The sequence below is a fragment of the Lactuca saligna genome, chromosome 9, assembly GCF_052625555.1.
Source record: "Lactuca saligna cultivar CGN05327 chromosome 9, ASM5262555v1, whole genome shotgun sequence".
Classification (NCBI taxonomy): Eukaryota; Viridiplantae; Streptophyta; class Magnoliopsida; order Asterales; family Asteraceae; genus Lactuca; species Lactuca saligna.
In genome coordinates, this window is record NC_136425.1 from 5817395 (window position 1) to 5829292 (window position 11898).

General features: G+C 34.6%; 2 protein-coding genes and 1 non-coding gene across 4 annotated transcripts; 1 reads left to right on the forward strand and 2 right to left on the reverse strand.

Annotated features, from left to right (window-relative positions):
• Nucleotides 1-2326: 2326 nt before the first annotated feature.
• On the reverse strand, nucleotides 2327-2429 carry LOC145018993 (U6 spliceosomal RNA). Its single transcript, XR_013667313.1, has one exon. It is a non-coding gene; the product is annotated as a U6 spliceosomal RNA (small nuclear RNA).
• Nucleotides 2430-3275: 846 nt separating this feature from the next.
• Nucleotides 3276-5598, forward strand: PAP85 (cupin family protein). 2 transcript variants are annotated; one of them, XM_078972591.1, is made up of 6 exons: nucleotides 3276-3716; nucleotides 3804-4173; nucleotides 4263-4441; nucleotides 4519-4602; nucleotides 4677-4946; nucleotides 5031-5598. In XM_078972591.1, exons 1-6 carry the CDS (start codon nucleotides 3357-3359, stop codon nucleotides 5463-5465), a joined length of 1698 nt encoding a protein of 565 aa, XP_078828717.1. In that variant the 5' UTR covers nucleotides 3276-3356; the 3' UTR covers nucleotides 5466-5598. The 2 variants fall into 2 exon arrangements, with proteins under 2 accessions (XP_078828717.1, XP_078828718.1); XM_078972592.1 differs by having other exon boundaries at nucleotides 3277-3707.
• Nucleotides 5599-6627: 1029 nt separating this feature from the next.
• LOC145015632 (type I inositol polyphosphate 5-phosphatase 4-like) lies at nucleotides 6628-10630 on the reverse strand. The gene is made up of 11 exons (XM_078974100.1): nucleotides 10120-10630; nucleotides 9947-10031; nucleotides 9636-9707; nucleotides 9142-9334; nucleotides 8457-9060; nucleotides 8173-8366; nucleotides 7844-7952; nucleotides 7614-7762; nucleotides 7243-7521; nucleotides 7069-7140; nucleotides 6628-6937 (listed from the first exon to the last, which is right to left on the reverse strand). The coding sequence occupies exons 1-9, from the start codon at nucleotides 10147-10149 to the stop codon at nucleotides 7293-7295; spliced, it is 1665 nt and encodes a 554-aa protein (XP_078830226.1). The 5' UTR covers nucleotides 10150-10630; the 3' UTR covers nucleotides 6628-6937; nucleotides 7069-7140; nucleotides 7243-7292.
• Between the last annotated feature and the right edge of the window lie 1268 nt (nucleotides 10631-11898).

An 11898-nucleotide genomic window follows, 5' to 3' on the forward strand; every position in this document is an offset into this window, starting at 1 on the left:
TATATTTACTAGATTAATTATTCGGGTTAAATTAGACTTGCAATAGCTAATTAATTTATTATTTTTAATTAACCTCTTGTTTGATGGTCATCTTACAAGCTTGTACATGAATTTACTCAATTTTCTTATTAATTCTAGTTTCATATTCATTAATCCTAGACATATAGTATAGTGGTCACATATCATATGAGGTCAATAATCAATAGATGTTCATGCTAATCAATTATCTTCCTATTAACAGAAAATTAATTATTATTCACACACAAGGTTCTTTAGCAAGCTAAAATAACAAAAATTCACCAACTTGGAATTAATCCTACCAATCAATCAAACCATATTGTCAACTTTGTATCCCCAAACAGAAGTCTAAAGGTTTTAGTTCATAATTAAAGTAAATAACAGCAAACAAACAAAGTCAAGTTGCTTAATCATATTGATAAAACAAAAGAATAAGTAGAATGATGAAATTGTGCCTTAATTACTCCCGGAATTGAATTCTAGCTTTCTTTGTCGACTTCTAGGGTTCTTCTGGCTTCTTAATCGCAGCAAAACACTTCTGAATCGTCCCAGAACTCCCTCTAATCGATCTGTGGAGTTATCTTTAAATAAGCGAATCGACTCGTCGAGTCAAGTGGTGACTCGTCGAGTCCCTCTCACATTCCCCGTATTGCGATAACTATCTGGAATTCCGAGTCATTATCTTTATGATCCTTCGACTGGACTCGTCGAGTAGGATATCTAACTCGACGAGTAGGTGCCTTTTTTAGTGTTTTTCTTCTTCATTCCATTCTCGAGCTCCTAACCGCTTCTCCTGCATCCTTTTGCTTCCGAGCTTCATCTTTGGACTGAAAAACATAATTTAACACTTTTAAGTACCTTTTGTCCATAATATGCGATAATTTAGCTAATATATGAATAAAAAACTATACTTAATACACACTAAATATGCACATATCAACTTTCTAAACTTTCGTGTTTATTCATCCACCAACAGGTTTTTTGTCAATGATACCGACATTTTATATTTATCTACCAAGAAATGTAACTGTACTAACGTATTGTCGCCACCATAACAGACGTCTATGATTTTCCTACGATTACCACCTGTTAACTTTGACAAATGTCACTTTCACCTCCCTTGACTTTGAACACCCTCGGCTTTCTAAACGTTAGCATTTATCTTATCCACTAATAGTTTTTTTTTTGGTACTGATATTTTATATTTATCTACTAACATATACAATGGTTCTTAACTTTTATCAATATAATCGTTAGAATTCAATTTATAAAATATATTGATGTAACGGTAAGGTGGCGGACAAAATACTAGTTCATTATCATTATCATTTATCAAACTAGACACCCACTTTGAAAAAGAAAACTATTAATAAAAGGGATAATGACTTAGGAGGGTAATAAGGTTTCCAGTTTGTCCGTACTAGGTCACTAAGATTTTTTTTGTGCGTATTATACCAATATGATTCTTATTACCGTTTAGAAATAGTCCTTTTACCGGTTTTAACGGGTAAAAAGGACTATTTGTGAACAGTAATAACAACCATATTGGTCTAATACGCACAAAAAAAAACCTTAGTGACCTAATACGGACAAACTGAAAACCTTATTACCCTCCTAAGTCATTAACCTTAATTATTTAGAAAACATGCTTACTAATCAATGTGAATGATTTGTTTGACTGAAAATAGTTGCTTCCATTTAAACTTATCTCACAACCCTTCCAGAACTTCTAAGTCCAGAAACTCATATGATTGATGATCCTCATTACATAAATATGCAACATTTTATCAATAACTTCTTTTTTATCATTTAAATGTTTACATGAACACGTTCATATGTACAGAAACAAATCTCACTTTGATACCTCCTATCAATGTCTACATTTGATAACGAATGGAAATGTAAAACCAACAGGGACTTGTATAGGATATCTATTATCAATTATTTTATAAAAAACAAAACCACAACATGAACTAAGAAACTGAAGTTGCAAAATGAATAAAAAAATCAGCACATAAACAAATACATACATACTATATACAACACATAAACAGAAGTTTATAAAGCATGAAACTTAATGACAGAAAAAGTAAAAAACTTAAAGGAGACTTTATAGAAAGAAAGATCACCCTTACTTGCCACAAATGGTTGAAGACATCAACAAGAAGATCAATCTGACCATAGAATCCACATGTTGTCTGATCATGACTTCAGTAGATGATCTACTGAAACGTAAGAATTGCAATTGAACTCTATTAGCATTTGAAAAGGGAATTAGGGTTCCAGAGAAGACGACGAAGGGTTAAAAAATATTTTGGACCATTTCTCGATTTGTATGTGTCATCCTAGCGCAGGGGCCACATTAATCTTCTCTGTATCGTTCCGATTTTATCGGATGTCCCCAAAGGGACGACTATAGACGAAGAGCTTCGCCATATAGAGGAGTATTAGAGCAATATGGTTGTTATTACCGTTTAGAAATAGTCATTTTTACCTGTTAAAACCGGTAAAAGGACTATTTCTAAACGGTAATACGCACAAAAAAAACCTTAGTGACCTAATACGGACAAACTGAAAACCTTATTACCCTCCTAAGTCATTATCCCTTAATAAAAAGACTTCCACAATAAAATATAAGTTTTTTTGTTTTTCAGATGCTATGAAGTATTAAAAAAAATGAAAAAATTTATTAGCTTATCGTAGGTTTTATACCGCTATAAATTAATATATATATATATATATATATATATATATATATATATATATATATATATATATGAAAAATAACTTATTTCGATAGAAACCTCAAATAATTTATTTTTTCAATAAGGTACTTCGTACTACTTATTACCTTGCAGCTAATAAACAATAGTTTTTTTTCAAACACCGCGGTAGTCCAAATTAAATTGTAAATACACAGATTTTCTTATCCCCTTATCTGCTAGATTCTATTTTAAAAAAAATGGAAATGTAGCCGAACTTATCGTAATCTAAAGGATGATAACGACAAAATCCAGCTCCCAACAATCATTTACACTGTTTGCTGCATACATATTCTGTCGTCTTGTTCAAGTTCGCCGTACAGACGTACAGGCACGTGATCACCCTCTTCTCCTCACGTGGCCACCACTGTTTCACAAAAGAAAGTACAACCCTTTTGTCGTCTTGTCTTTGCTGGCACTTCTGCTGACACGTATGAAGCCATTTCGCCACTTGCCGCCATGCATGCTTCCACTTCATCCTCGCTTCGGACACCTCATATGATGATCCATTACACGAGTTTCACTATATATAGATGTAGATGATTGGAAGACAATCAGCAAATCAAACCGGGAAATATGGAAGTTAAAGGAAGAATTTGCTTGGTTTTGTCGTTGTTTGTAGCTGTGTGCCTTGTTTCTGCCACCGTGAGTCTAGCTCGGAGCGAAAGAGATCCAGAACTCGGTGTTTGCAAGCTCAAGTGCGAGGAGCTTCGGGGGGAGGAGCAAGATGAGAAGCTAAGGTGCAAGCAGAGTTGCGAAAAGTACCATCAAGAGAAGCAGAAGAGGGAAAGAGAAGGTGGCCAGGGAAGAGAAAGAGGACAATCCGGTGGCAGATCCGGCGAGGGTGGTGGTCAATACGACATCGTTTTTGCTGACATAGAACGTGAACTCCGTGAGATGGTGGGGAAATGCCACCAGAGTTGCCAGGTAATTAATGTGAGCTATAAATACTTTCCGATCGAGGGATTTGTGAACAACGATTTGAATATTCTCAAATTCCTTTAATTCCGGTATGATCACTAGGGGAGCAAAGGAGAACAAGAAAATCCGGAATGCTTCCGGACATGCATGGAGAAATACGGCCGACCGGAGCAAGGGAAGCGTCGCGGCAGAGGTGGCGATGACACCAGCATGAGTCAAAAGAGCCGGAAAGGCGAAAGGGAGTATGGGAAAGGACAACAATTAAATAACCCTTACGTCTTTGAAGATCATCACTTCACAACAAAGATAGAAAGCGAACAAGGGAGTGTTAGGGTTCTTCAGAAGTTCACTGATCGATCGGAACTTTTCCAAGGTATTGGGAAATACCGTGTGGCAATTCTCGAAGCCCAACCTCAGACTTTCATAATCCCAAACCATTGGGATGCAGACGCTCTGTTCTTCGTTGCAAATGGTATCAAAACTTCTTGGATCGCCATTCACCAATTAAGTTGATTCAAATTACATTTCAAATCTTTTAACGGGGTTTGATCAATTTCACAGGAGAGGGGACTATCAGTTTGATCAACACAGAAAATTCGTTAGAAAATCACAACATAAAGCGTGGCGATATTTTCCGAGTACCCGCCGGAATCAGCGCGTATCTGATTAACCGACACAACAACGAAAAACTTGTGTTGGCCAAGATCCTACATTCCATCTCCGTCCCCGGTGAATTGCAGGTGAGATTCGAATTAATCTCATAATTAGTTGGGATTACTACATTCAGATCGAGTGTTGATTACATTTATGATTTCAGACATTCGTCGGCGTAGGAGGTGACAACCCCGAATCATCGTTTTTCAATGCATTCACCAACGAAGTTCTTCAAGCTGCCTTCGATGTAAGTCTGGTTTCTTTGGATTCTACGATGAAATTATGGATATCGAGTGTTGATGTTTGCGAATTCTTGTATAGATGGATCGAGGTTCGCTGGAGAAACTGTTTGGGGCGAAGAAACAACAACAAGGGATATTCAAGAAAGCTACGGAGGAACAAATCAGAGCGTTGAGTGGCAAAGACGAAACTCGAACATGGCCGTTTGGAGAAAGAAAGGGTCCTTACAATATCTACAAGGAGAAGCCGTCGGTCCAAAACGAGTATGGAAACCTCCATGAGGTCGATTCCAAAGATTTTTCGGATCTTCGAGACATGAATGTCGCCTTTTCGTTGTTCAACATAACACAGGTGTGTGTGTGTTTCTCTAAACTCTGGGCCAGTTTCTGGAACAAAATCAATAAAAATGGAGTAATAATGGTTTTGATTTGGTAGGGATCAATGGCGGGTCCGTTTTACAACACCAAGACGACGACGGTGTTGGTGGTGGCCGACGGTGTCGGTCAATTTGAGATGGCATGCCCTCACTTATCCGAGCAAGCTGGTAGGAACATTGAAACTTTGCCTGGTTACGAGAAAGTGAACTCTCAGATTCGACGGGGAACCGTGGTGGTGATTCCGGCTGGTCACCCTGTTGTACTTGAAGCTTCCGGCGAGCAGAATCTGGAAGTGATAGGATTCGGGCTGAACTCGGATCGAAACGAGTGGTTCCCACTTGCCGGAAGGGACAATGTGATGAGCCAATGGGAGGATGAGGCGATGGAACTGACATTCGGCATTCCGGCGAATGAGGTGCAAAAGGTGATAGAGAAGCAGAAGAAGAAGCTCTTCTTCAAGGGTCCGGTTAGACGCGGTCGTGCTTTTGCCTAAACTTTATGTGGTTGTTGAGTTTTGACGTTGTAATCAATGGTAATTAATGTGCTAACAATGTTTATATAAATAAAACGGCCTTTCCTTTCGTGTGTTGCATCAACTATCAAAGTTGGCAACACATTTTTCTTGACTCAGTTCCAACTTGTTTCCTTTTGTTCGACTCATTTTCTATTCGTAGTTAATTCTCTAATCGGTTAAGGTAAATATATAAGAGAAATTAAATTGATTCCTACTTTTTATAACTACAAATGTTCCTACCCAATAAAATTATTACAAATGTTCCTACCCAATAAAATTATGACAAATGTCATCTTTCCATATTTTTTAAACTAAATCATTAAGACTATATTAGGAATATTTAAAATACAATTAAATTGAATGGTGATTTGTCATAATTTTAGTAGTTAGGAATAATTATAGGAATAAAAGGTTTTTAAACTAAATCATTAAGACTATATTAGGAATATTTAAAATACAATTAAATTGAATGGTGATTTGTCATAATTTTAGTAGTTAGGAATAATTATAGGAATAAAAGGTAGGAGGATCCATATTCGTAAAAACTTTTCTATCAAAAAGTTTTGATAGTGTAAATTAAGGAAAGATCATTTTCTATTAGTTAATTCTCTAATTGGTTAAGGTAAATATATAATCCATATTCGTAAAAAGTAAAAACTTTTCTTTCAAAAAGTTTTGATAGTGTAAATTAAGGAAAGAAATGATCCTCGATCAATAAGATATGAAATGACAATAGTAAACATAAACGTTGCCCGTATCAACATATGACCTACAGTATATGTCTCATGATATAGAAATTACTTAGCATGTGGCATCGTATGAAAATAACAGTCATAAGTATCCATTAGTAGTTTTCTACTAGCTTTCTTGGGGAATAAGTTCTAGTTTTACACTTTTACAATACCGACGTGTTGCTTTTTTTAGTTGCTGGTTTTTCACATTTCAGTTGTAAGTGTGAATTAAGGCTATCCAAACAAGCCTTCTATATTCAATTCGATCCGGGACCTTTGAGATTCCCTTTGTTTTTCTTGTTCTAATTATTGGACATGGTGGTAAAGATTCAGGTTGAAATAACAGGCATGATACGCCTTTTTTTTTTTAATACAAATTACAATTTATATAGGATCTAATGAGTTATCAATGATACAATAATGCCGTTTATGTTGGCGAAGATAATTCTATAAACGTCCATTATGCGATCATACAACACTATATACATCTCATCGGCCAGACTATACAAAGGGCCGAAAGCTATATGGGCTGCCAAGCTAACTTGTCTGTGAAGCCATAAATACAAAGACTTAGTGATTCCATACTAACAGTTTCATCTTTTTTAATACAGTGTTTTATCTTTTGGTGTATAAAATCAAACAAAATAAAGAAAGAATCATGGTATTTGACCAAGCCAATCAGCAGTCTGATGCCTCTACGTAAGAATGAATGATCTCTTTCTGCATGCAAAACCACGAAGAAAACAATCATCAACAGTTTTTATTTTATAGTATTCATTGGTTTGATCCAACTCAACGTTACACAAAAGACGCGGCCCACAAATTTAAATGATAAAATCTAACATACGTACCCGAAAGAATCGCCAGCAGTTCACGTGTAGTTGCCTAGGAATTCGCAAAATGGAAAGTAAAATCCCCAAATTCTGTATGATCAAGAAACTAATCAGACCTTCAAATCAAGATTTTTAGATACTAAGATCATGGAACAAGAAATCACAAAAACAGACAAAGTTAAAAGAATTGACCTTTTTTGGGGGATGTTGGCGAATCGATTACTGTTGTGTGTCAATAGTGATCAGTAGAGACTTAGATCTCCATATCTACGTGAATAGGGTAACAGTTCTTCAACTTGGATCCTAGCTGAATAACTACTAATGTTTTTCTTGAACCGGTTTCGGGTATTAATAGACTCAACTTCTGCTAAAAATATGCTGTACACGGGTCTATGATCCGAAAATCTAGATTCCCCTCGAACGTATGACATTTGATGGAGTCCGTTTCCATACCACAAGATTCGATCACACCTAATTTATAGCAAATTAATACATACTAGCTAGTATCAAGATCTTGAAAGCACAATGATCGATCCTAAGATAAGGTTATATATATGGTTTACCATGCAGGAGTTCTTCGTTTTTCTCTTGGATGCATATCGTATCCTGCATAATGATCGGAATTATTTGAATATTTATAAGTTGGAGGGAAATATATCCTCCCTTCTTTCCATCCCTCAAATACGCGTCCCCTTCTGTGCTCTATTCGGAGCTGTAATCATGAAAAAATCAAAAAAAAAACTCACAAATCATTCGCTTAAAAGTTTGAAACGTTTTCAACATCAAGACTTGCCTGATCGTTTTCCAACAATGCCCTCCAGTTTCGCATCTCTACCAAGGTCTTGGCGGACCGGTAAGACAGGGCAATTCGGTAATTTAAGTCACCAAGCCATATGATCCGGCTAGAGTCATGTAAAAGGAAGGTTAAGAATGTAAGTTTATGAACATTTGGCCTGTTTCTTACATTGGACACCACATATGATAGCTTTAGCAATTCTTTTGTCCATAAAAAAAAATGTGAGATAAGAATTATGCAAAACACGCTAATTAATACCCTTTTCATATGTCCAGTAACGTCCCATGTAACAAACACAGTGAAATTATAACAACATTTGGTCTTACTCATGGTCGAGAATCGTTTGAGGAGAATTCTTGTCTCCTGTATCTTGAACACGTGGAAACCGAGTTTTCCGTAAGATTTCCATAACATCCGAGTTTCTTCTGAGCTCGTCGCCTTCCTTTTGTCCAGATGTCAAGTGACTACATATGAAGCAAAAGCTCGTTTGGTGCAACGACATGCTAATCGATATAGAACCCTGAAACAATTCAATTCAAGAATAAAACAATCAAAATCATTGAAGTTTAAACGCCAAAAAAATTTTAAAAAAAAATGGAAATTTAATTACCTTGTTTCCAAGATAACCCATCAATCCTCTACCCACACACGACACTTTCATATTATGAACATCGTCTCTAAGATCGCTCTTTACCCATACAGTAAGATAAATCCCGACCATTTGCTTACTCGCAACCAATGAGTATTTAGACTGTTCCAGCGGTTTATCTTTATCCTCCATCGAGAAACAACTGCTGTATGGTAATTGGGTGTAATTTGGGCCATCGGGTGAATCGTCAGGCCCGTTATCTTCATCGGATGACCCGGACCCGAGACCCAGGTCAAAATCGTTGCATCGGTTCCCGAAAATGGCTCGATCAGAGACGCTGTATCTATTGTCGAGTCCGGGATGTGGGATTTCCCTCATGCTACGACTCTGCGATTGAAAAGAACGCCGGTGGAGGAAAGACGAGGGCTTTTGTGTGACGGATCCTTCGAAATCTGAATCTAACTCTACGACTGGATCAGGAACTGGTGAAGGGAAATGGTATCCATCGGTCGTTCCCGGAAGACTATTTAACGTCTTTCGGATTAGGGATTGCCATTTTTTAGCCGGACCATTGTCTTCTGCTCCGAGTACATTACCAGCGTTTAAAGGAACGATTTCTTGAAACCTAATTCGCCAAATGGATCGTGTTAGTTTTATCACAATGAAAATCTGGATTTTGAGTCGTTTGTAAAACTAAAAGTTTTACCCAAGAACGTAGATATCAGCAGGAGGCGAAGTGTGTAACCAATCTTCAAGATTCAAAGAACTCGTTGGAGGTTTTCCGGCGACGTTCCACGTGGCGACAAAGACCCTGTAGTTATTAACATCCGTCACTTGGGCACGATCAAGATCGAGCTTGTTTGCTTCAAGACAATCAGCAGTCCTCTTGCTTGATCTTTCTGTCCAATGCATATGAGATAAAAAAAAATCTACTTAAATCCTGTAATCTTAGGTACTGAAGTTCACAATTCTATGCAGAATTTCGAAAATTTAAACTTTTGGCAGCGACAACAAATGCAAAAACATTCCGAAAGATAAAAGTTTTCCTCTGAAACGTGGTTTTTCACTTTCGTGTGTTTTCGACCTTCGTCAATTTACTTGATGAACATCCTTTATGAGTTATGATCATGTAACATTAAAGGATTTGAACTTGTTCAGTGGTCCAAAAGCAATAAATTTAAAAATAGCCTGAAACTGCACCTGTTCTTCTGCTTTTCTTGATGGTGCGTATTTCTTTTGCAGAAAATTTGTTCCTCCATCCTTCATATCTACCTGAAAAGGAAACCCATTTAAAAAAAGTTATTAAAGTCATGGTAATTGCCACTGTTCAAATCAAGAGCTCAAATGGCAGATCTTGAGAAACAAACAAGAAATCAAAGAACATATTCTCAGCAACAAACAGGAAAAGTTCCCAATGTCATTGGGATTCCAATTCCCAAATGCTACTTTTACAGGAAAAACGTACAATGATTTGATGCAGAAATAAAGGAAATAGCAAGTGAGAAAACTACCTCCATGATTGAAATCATCCGCATCAAAGTCTTGAGCTTTGTTTTTGACATTGAACCATTTCTTGAGTGTTTTAGGCCATGAAACCTTCAAAGTCAAGAATATAATGTCAAATTCATCTAATTGAGAACATTCAATGACATAAATACAATGTTGAAAGGAAGAAAAAAAAAACCTTGTTCTTCTTGAAGATTTCGTCCCTCATTGTTCCCAAAACTCATAAATATAAAAACCCCACTAATTTAGTTACAAAAGAAACAATGGGTATGTTTGATTCAAAGGAAAAGGTTCCCAAAAAATCGATCTTTCTCCTTTGAGGCTTTGACTAAGGGGCGTAATATATCCCAAACAAATAAAAGAAAGATGAAAAACAAGAAAAGGTAGGATGTTTATGAATGCCCAGAAATAGAAGAATGAAGCAGAGTCTTATGTTGAATCTCAAGTTATAAATAGGGGAAGAAAGTAGCAGTTTCTACGCATTATGGTTTCGTAAAATGCTAACAAAGAGTCAAATCAACGAGAAATCCCAGTTGGGGTTTCTTGAATGTTGCAGCCTATATTATACATCTTTCTTTCTTTCTTTCACCAATAGTTGTCTTTGCAGGAATAGAGGGGAAACGATGGAAATGGGAAAAGAAACTAAAGGGAACACTTCAAGTGAATGCCATAGAGAAATACATCATACATTATACCAACAAAAAAAAAAAACCATGATATATATATATATATATATATATATATATATATATATATATATATATATATATATATATATATATATATATATATATATATATATATATATATATATATATATATATATATATATATATATATATATATATATATAGATCATTCTAATTTTGTAATACCGTGAGACTAAATTTAAAAATAATTTTAAAATGCAAACTAAAAGGAAAAATCTAAAACTTCTTTTTTTAATTATTATTTTCGGAACTTTAATTACTTAAAAAAAATTACTTTTTTTTAAATACGTGAAATTTTCTAATAGATAATTACACTGTAAATATCCTAATGTGATTTTTAGAATATTAGAATATTATACTAAAATTCTCAGATATGTAGAATATTCTATTATTCTACTACAATATGTAAAAAAATGTATTTTTTTATTTTTTATTTTATAATTTTTTTTGGTACTATTATTTTATTTTTTTTGAAAAATATAAATTCTGAAAATAATATTTGAAATTTTTTTTTTCGAAAATTTTTAATTATTTTGCATTTTAAAAATGTTTTTTGTTTTATCAACCAATTAATCAATCTTTTCTCAACTTTTAAAACAAAATTTTCATAAAAAAAACACCAATGATATAGATATTCATAATTTTTTTTATCATTCATCCACTGATATCAAATTTGATAAAATAGACAAATTGATATGTTCAGATTCACAATGTGAATCCGAACAAATAAAAAAAGTAAAAAAAAAAAAAAAAAAAAAAAAAAAAAAAAAAACATTATCAAATTTAATATCAATGGAAATAAGATAAAAAGTTATGAATTTCTATATTTTTAGAATTTTTTTCGATAAATAATAAGATTTAAAAGTTAAAAAAAATAATGGTTTCTAGGTTCTATGGTTTAAAATGGTTCCTTGTTGAACTTATATATATATATATATATATATATATATATATATATATATATATATATATATATATATATATATATATATATATTCAAATGAAAACATTCCTTAAATTGAGAACAAATCTAAATCATTAGATTTTTTCCATTTAAAATCATAAATAAAAATATAATTGAAAATCACTTCCCCATATGTCTCTCAACCTCATTTGAAGTTTGACTGGTGGCTGAGACCATCGAACCACCGCCAAAGTCGTCGGACGACCATCGTAGTCAACGGAATCACCTAATCTTTTCCCCTCCACTTACTCCAATCTAGTCGTTCACCACATCCCTCCGCCTT